We start from the raw sequence: 7,596 nt of genomic DNA, 5'->3' as shown, positions 1-7,596 counted from the left end.
ACTAGATATTACTGTCAAAATAATGCAATTACCCTAATCCCTAATCTTAAGGAAGTAACATACTGGCAACACTCAGAATATGTTGCTTCAAGTGAAGAAGACCGTTAATTTCTGGGATTTCAGAAGTAGCAGCTAATATGGCTCTCATCACTTAATAGTCTGACACTTAAAGAGCCCAGCTTAACACTAATGGCAAGAAAGTCTATAATCAGCTTTAACATGGGAGAAAAGGATGAAGAAGTAGAAAAATATGAAATGAAAAACGTCAGAGAAAATTACTGATATGACATTACAATCATAGAGATTAATTTACTAACATGGCCGAATCTATTTACAGGCTACAGATGCTTCAAGAAGAATCTAGGCCCCAAGAGACTCATAACACCACTAAGTTTCTCTTCTGTTTCCTTCATTCTTGTCACAGATCCTGGAAGGCACAGCAAAACGAGCTGAGAAAGAGCGAGATATATTGTCGGGTTCGCTGGAATAGTAATCATCGAAGTTGTGTGAGTAGGAATCAGGATCATATTGGACACGAACTGAAGAAGAACAGCTGAAAAATCTCTTCTTTTTCCTTAAGATCTTCCTCCACAGTGATTTCCACCTTGACATGTTCAACCTACTCATAATCTCACTGACAAATAGAGAGTGATTTCTACCAAGTCTCATATGGTTTGGATGCTCGTTGCCATTTCTGGCGTTTAAACAGTTGCGGTTCTGAAGGTTCATGGTATATAGAACATACAAGGAAGAAACATAAATGGTTTAGGAACCAAGGTGTTTTAAGTGCATGCACTTTACTATTTATAGGGTGAGCCCCACCACCGAAATTAAAGCAAGCTAATCATAAAAATATGTTTGATTATTTAGTTTTGCCGTAGATTCGTCTGTTTAAGAATTTTTCCCTTAGAAGAGGATGCAGATGAAGACAGGTTTATCGAAATAAACAAAGAACCAAGCTTAATTGGTTGCGTGGAGTACTAAGAAGTTTCTGTTTTGAAATTTTCTTCGGGTATCAGAAACGGAATTGAAATTTATATGACTTTTTTGAGATTGGTCTGTGGCATTAAAATTTGAGTCACGAGGGACATGGGGCCTTGTTTGGCGCAGGGAAGTTACTGGGGGGAAAGAATGCGGATAAATCCTGGAATTGTATAACGTTGTTTAAAATACAAGGAAATTTCTGGTTTCAAAATGATTTGTCCTATGCATCTGATGTGCCAAGATGCTGTTAGCACAGTTGTATGAAGTTTCATTATAAAGAAGTCCATTTTTTTTCAGTGAAGAAAAGTGCCATTTTGCATTTTCGGGCTTTTGGGAAGCCAAAAACAAAAGAGAATCCTTGAATCAAGCATTAATTTAGGGTTAATGGCATCTTATCGGCTAGCTTGTTGAAGCCAATCGGCCGCAGAACACCAGTTAAAAAGCTGAAGAACTGTTTCGTCGGTTCTTTTCTTTTATTCTTTCCTGTCTCAATTGGTGTTTTATTTAGCTCAAGGGATTTGATTTGGCAGTTAAACTTTTCTCTGGCTAATAAATTTGCTATGGGAAGAGTAAAAGAGGAAGACAGTTGAACTTTTCTCTAGCTAATAAAAAAGCACAAGACATCGTAGGAGGACATTCACGAACAAATTTTCAAGAACAAGGCCGTCTCTTAAGGTAAAAATAACACACCTCATACTCCATACGATTATATATTATAATGCTCCTTAAGTCTTAAATATAAAACTCATTTTATAATATTAATTGCATTACAAAATAGGTTTTATATTTAGAATCGGAGGAGTACATGTTTTTCGTAGCCACCTAGCTTACACGCGTGCACGCGCACATGTATATACACACATATATATATATGTGTATATAACTCTCACCAATGGATGCGATGTCCAAGTCAGAGTTTCACATGTTTAATAGTGAAGTAATTAGACTGCCGTTTTTAGGGCCCACAAAAACGGAAGTTAAATGAACATTCTCGGCCTCGTTCTTCAAGTTGAGTTTCTCAGTATTGTCTTTGATTCATGGTCGATTTCATCATTCATTTCCTTTCGTCACTCTCTGTTTCAATAGATTAGTTAATACTCCTCCGGTTCTCAATATCGGACTCAATTGTTGAGTTGGTTTTGATTCTAAATATAAGACCTATTTCTTATATGTATCAATTTTCTCTAAATTACCTTTATGGATACTCCCTCAACCATAATCAAGTAGAAAAGAGAGGGGTATTAAGAAAGATGACTATGGTGTTTTAGGACAAACATGTCATATTTTTTATAATTAACTAACTTACCTAACTTTTTTAATCTAATCAAATTAATTAAAATATTAAGGACAGGAAGAGTATTAAAAACAAACTAAAGACAAGTCTCTCTTACGTAACCATGTTTTCTGCAGTGGTAAATTGAGAAGATGGATTATTCTAATTACTTGCACCCTTTTCTTCGGCCTGCTGCATGTTCAACTAATCAAGATGGTCTACACGCACTATTTTACAAATATATAACAAAAAGCCTAGACTATAAAGTACTACTAAGAGCTATTTGACTAATTTGAAAAAATTTAAAAAAAAAGTTAAGTTAGTTATTTGTAATAAATAGGTGTTGTCTTTCCTAAAATATCCTTACTAATCAAATGTATTGGCTAGAACTATTATTATTAGAAAGATTTATTTTGAAAAAAATATAAGAGACAAAGTGGATTGAGGTCTTATATTTAAGACCAAAATAAAAGTTAAATAAAGTCTTATATTAAGGACCGGAGGTAGTATTTCCAATTTTAAAAAAAAAGATATAGTACTAAAATCCATTGAACTTCTTACACATTTTCAATTGTATGAAAATTACATCCAATTTCTTTAACATGGACTGAACATTTCGGGGCCCATCCCAATCATATAATAGGCAGTATATAAAACAGAAAAGAATGTTATGTATATTAAAGAAAAAAGAAAAAAAAACCAATACTCATGGTGAGCTCTGGTCTGTATTTAGGTTCTGTGACACACGCCGTAGCTCGCTGTACATTTTGGAACATTGAAGAGCAAAATCTGACATATTCCTGAAGAGCTCTGGCAAACGATTTTTGAGAGTGACTAAGGACTTCTGCCTCACGTGATCGCATTGCCTTGCATATGCTTCTTCTTCATCTTCTAATCTCTTCTTCACTTGTTCAACCACAAATTGCTTTTCCGTAACAACTTCATCAATAGCATTATTGCCTTGTGGCCTGTCTGGATCAGGCTCCTCTGGTATTTTCCTTTCCATATACTTGCGATACCAGTCTTCGAAATGCCTCTTTTTTCGGTTAAGCTCCTTTTGTGTTTCCTCACATTTTTGCTTCAAATGCATCTCTTCTGCTTGTAGATGAAAAATAGTATCTATCAAAGCAGCAAAGTTGGATATGGCTGTTCTAGCGACTTCGTCAGGTAGTTTTTCCAGAGAATCCTGCCACGCAAGAAGGAGTCTGTGTATGGGGGGCTTCTGAACTCTTGGAGGGGATGAAACCTTTTCCTTCAGATTGCTCTCAATATGGACAAGATTTAATTTTAACCAATTGTTCAGGGCCCTTATGTACCTCCTTTGATTGCTCATTAGCTTCTCAAATTGTGAATGCCACTCTTGCACAACAACCAATAGTTGGTATGTTCGATCATGATGGTGTTCAGTTGTCATCTTAGGTGACTGGGAATCGTCCAGAGATGCCAATGCGAGTGCAATGTTAGACTGGTTCTCATGATGCGCACGCATAATTCCCCACATGGTGGCCATCCTGCAAATCACCAACATCCATCAATATCTACAGAAAGTATTTCTACTCTGCTCATAAATTTGAGCGCTTCAACTAATCTGGGTTTAGGTACAAATAGGACCCTTAAACAACCCAATAAATAAAATTCTCAAAAAACAAAAAAAAAAGCAACCCTCGCAATTCTAAATGAATTTATGCCTACTGGTTCAGTTCAACACAAAGTCCACCTCTGTTACTACTAGTAACAATATGAAGCACAACTCTACCAGTAAATTTATTGTATAGTTAACTGATGAAATAATATCTTAAACTAATTGATATTCTGTAGCTCACCCATCTACTAGCTGTACGAGTCTTGGGTACAACTGTTCATCACGTAAGCGGCTAATTTCAGAGACTGTTGAGTCCAGGGATTGCATATCTACAATATATCTTGTATGCAAATGGCTGACGGCTGCTTTTGCTCTCTCTAGTGCATCAGAGCTTTTACCTCTTTTCTTTAGCTTGTTAAGCGAGGCAACCTTTCTTTGGTATTCAAATTTCATCAGTTCACCTGTCTAGAAACAATATTAAGCAGCAAATTTCAGAATAGGAGAGGGAATATGTTTGACAGCATTATAAACCCAGAACCTTGCAGATAGATAAACGGGTACAGAAAAGGAAAGGAGAAGCATACTGGAGAACAAAAACTTTCCGAAGCAAGGAGAAATAATGACTGAATTGTTAGAACAATGTCACACTTTGTAAAATGTTCTGTAATCTCTGCCAACTAAATGCAGGGCTAGAACCTAAAGCTGATGATGTGAGACAGATGTTCCGGACACGGACCTTCAAGCTATATGACTGTATATATAAGAAAATTACTTGACTTAAAAAGAAGATAGAAGGTGAACCCCTATGACATAGAACTTTACTATTACAATAGACTGCAGCTTACCTTTACTTCATCATAAAGTTTCTTTTCCCATGCAAGCAACTTGTCCAAAACAGTAGCATGAGTCTCATGCCCCTCTGAGTCAAAATCATCCTTCCCATCCTCCATGTTAGGCATTCCTCTAAAGGATCTATTCCATGTAATAACTCGCATCAACCTCGCAGAATGGTCAATGTGTCCTGCCAAAGGTAAGGACTTGAGCATGATCATAATCCATTTTCAAGGACAAATAGGCCAAAAAGAACACACAAGTAAATCGATACAAACATCATTTAATTTATCACAGGTTCGATCGGCTTTGTTTTACTTTGATATGCAGTGTTCGGCGTTCCCACCAGTAAATATTTACTCTTCATTATTTTTAAGGAAATACTTGACCTCATTGTCCCCTGTTGTGCATTCATTCTCGTCAATTCATGTTAAAACAATCCTTTTTTAATACAGCCTCGTGATTTTATTGCCAAGTTTTGTGCATTTCAAACCGAAAAACACTCAAAAAGAGTTTTCTGTTCAGAATTGAAGAAATCCAGGACGTTACCTCTATTATCAGCGAAATTGGAGTGATAGTGCATCCGCGTTGCCTCGAGCATCTTTGAAACTTCATGAGCACTCTCCGAAGCCTTCAGAAAATGGTCATCAAGCTCATTAAATATTTGTATCAGATTCACTTTTGGGTTCGCAATATTCCCCTCCACAATCGAAACCTGTCCCTGCTTCACCTTCTTCGAACTCTTCCCATTCTGTGACAACATCATAGCCTGCTGCTGCGGCGCCGGTGGCGGCTCCGGCACATTCTCCGGCGTAGGTACAGGTTCCGGCACCTCATCATTTCTGCCTCTCACAATATTGGGCTTCTCGTTAAACTCCTTTCTCTCAATTTCCTCTTTATTGATGTTAACTTCTTCGTCTGCGGTGCTCAAGCTCGGTCCTGGCGTGTTCTCCATCGGCGGAAAGAAGTATTCAAAAGCAGGATGCGGCGCAGGCATAGGATGATTTGTCTCAAATTGAGTCGCTGGTTTTGATTTTGATAGGGGAGGAGGAGCAGGAGGCCGAGCCTCTTCTTCTTCTTCTCCTACCATTTCCTTAGTCCCACCTCTACTGCTCCCCCCACTATTTCTCTTACTTCTCCTTCTCCTCAATCTATTATTCAAAGCACCATCGTTCTCCAATTCTTTGTCCTCCTCCTCCTCCTCGATTATGGTCCCGACCGGTTCCATTTGGGGTTTCGCCATCATCTCGGGCATAGTCGCAGAACGATGAAGAGGAGCAGGGGGGATATTGTGAGGAGGCGGAGGCGGCGGAGGGATTTCGAAGGATGGTTGCATCGGGAGGGAGGGATTAGGGACAGTCGTCGGGCCGAATTGAGGGTTTTGAACCTCGCCCTCAGAGAAGTCGCTCAGGGCAGCGCCGGTGTTCTTGAGGTAGGTGGCGTAGGAGGAGTGTGCGGCAGCGAAGGCATTTCGCGCCGAGACGGCCTCTTTCATCAAGTGCTTGCGTTCTTTGCATCGAGCCACAGCTTCTTCGTTCTCTATCTTCGATTGCGTACAACCCATGGTGATCGGATAATGAATCTGGGGGATGGATGTTTCACTGAATTGGAAGCAAAACTGATCATGAAGAAGTATATAGACTCTGAGACACAGTTGGAGTTTTCCGAGAAAGAATCTGACTTTTCGAGAAGAGAGGGAACGAACGAAAAAGTGGGAATGAGTACGCAAAGAGTGATGATGACGCCGAGGTGAGAAACTTAAGGCAAAATAAAGACAACGTTTCATCCGGGGTAAGAAAGTCAAAGTAAAACCTTGAGAATATAAATTTTTTTTATAATGTCAGATTACATATTGAGAAAATGACAAAAAGAGACTACCGAAATAAAAAATTACACACAAGACTAGTTATTATCATGAGTTTTTATTTGTAATTTTTTTATTTTAGTGCTTTTTTTTTGTCATTTATTCTTACATATTTGTCTATAAATTAGATATATTAATTTAGAAAAAAAATAATTATGAAAGATTATAATTTATTAGTAATTAAATTTTTCTATTTGGAACTTCTTTATAATTTTTCTAAAAGTAGTTTACCTCAATGCCCCATCTAATCTAAATGTATAAAGTAGCTTAGTAAAATGGTTTTATTGACACCAATCTTCTTTGGGCGGTGGTGTATTTTTTTCCTTCCAAAACTGCCCATGCTAATTGCATGCAACACAGTTAATAGGAGTAGTTTCGTAATTTGATTAATTTTATTGGATAAAAGAAAAGCATAGAGAATAAAGTCGTCTGATGTGTACGCGGGGTCGGCAGCAGCGTGAGGAGTGAGAAGTGGGAACTTAGAAGATGCGCTTCACTTTACGGGTTAAACTTAAACCAAAGGGAAGAAGAAACTAGAGAGGGACCCACAAACACACGTCGGAGGCAATAGCTTATAAAGTTGATAACTGAAGAAGAAACTTCTGCTCTGCCATTCTGTTATAACGCGGGTGTTTTGATTGGATCTGCATATGTGCTTTTTCAGGGGTCCCCCCATTCGCTATTAATTAATTTAAAAATAGTTTTAAAAAAAAAAAAACAAAAAACAAGGAGGCTGAAGAATTTTCCTCATCACTTTTCACTCTCATCCTTTACTTTCTTCTGTTTCCATACTTGGCCTTGAAGGAACCAACGAATGGAGGAAAATGGAAATCACACCAGCCTGTATCATTTGCAATAATACACAACTACCTCTAGGTCTTAGTATAAAATTTAATTAATTAATTTAAATATATTAATAAAATTTATCAAGTTAATTATTTATAATAATAGGAATTATATTTCTTATAATAACCTTATTAATCCTGTGTGAAACCTTTAATATATACAATTATTGCAAAGATTATTTTGAAAAAAATAAATATAAAAATAAAGTATATTAGA

General features: G+C 37.3%; 2 protein-coding genes across 2 annotated transcripts; both read right to left on the bottom strand.

Annotated features, from left to right (window-relative positions):
* Positions 1-387: 387 nt before the first annotated feature.
* Positions 388-729, bottom strand: LOC114762117 (uncharacterized). The gene has a single exon (XM_028951579.1). It carries the CDS (start codon positions 727-729, stop codon positions 388-390), a length of 342 nt encoding a protein of 113 aa, XP_028807412.1.
* Positions 730-2,766: 2,037 nt separating this feature from the next.
* LOC114762137 (nitrate regulatory gene2 protein) lies at positions 2,767-6,362 on the bottom strand. Its single transcript, XM_028951596.1, has 4 exons — positions 5,220-6,362; positions 4,685-4,860; positions 4,081-4,304; positions 2,767-3,768 (listed from the first exon to the last, which is right to left on the bottom strand). The coding sequence occupies exons 1-4, from the start codon at positions 6,232-6,234 to the stop codon at positions 2,964-2,966; spliced, it is 2,220 nt and encodes a 739-aa protein (XP_028807429.1). The 5' UTR covers positions 6,235-6,362; the 3' UTR covers positions 2,767-2,963.
* Positions 6,363-7,596: the final 1,234 nt, after the last annotated feature.

The sequence above is a fragment of the Neltuma alba genome, unplaced genomic scaffold (assembly GCF_004799145.2).
Source record: "Neltuma alba isolate B1F8T4 unplaced genomic scaffold, ASM479914v2 tig00001716_pilon, whole genome shotgun sequence".
NCBI classification, from domain to species: domain Eukaryota; kingdom Viridiplantae; phylum Streptophyta; class Magnoliopsida; order Fabales; family Fabaceae; genus Neltuma; species Neltuma alba.
The sequence above is the reverse complement of the archived record's forward strand: the minus strand, read 5'-3'. Positions and strand labels throughout refer to the sequence as shown.

What these genes read in the sequence shown, in the direction of transcription:
- LOC114762117 (XM_028951579.1), bottom strand. Translation starts at nt 729, where the DNA reads ATGAACCTTCAGAACCGCAACTGTTTAAACGCCAGAAATGGCAACGAG.
- LOC114762137 (XM_028951596.1), bottom strand. Translation starts at nt 6,234, where the DNA reads ATGGGTTGTACGCAATCGAAGATAGAGAACGAAGAAGCTGTGGCTCGA. An exon ending in CAATTTCGCTGATAATAGAG is followed by an intron (nt 4,861 to 5,219) that starts GTAACGTCCTGG and finishes TACCTTTGGCAG; the next exon opens with GACACATTGACCATTCTGCG. An exon ending in AACTTTATGATGAAGTAAAG is followed by an intron (nt 4,305 to 4,684) that starts GTAAGCTGCAGT and finishes TATTGTTTCTAG; the next exon opens with ACAGGTGAACTGATGAAATT.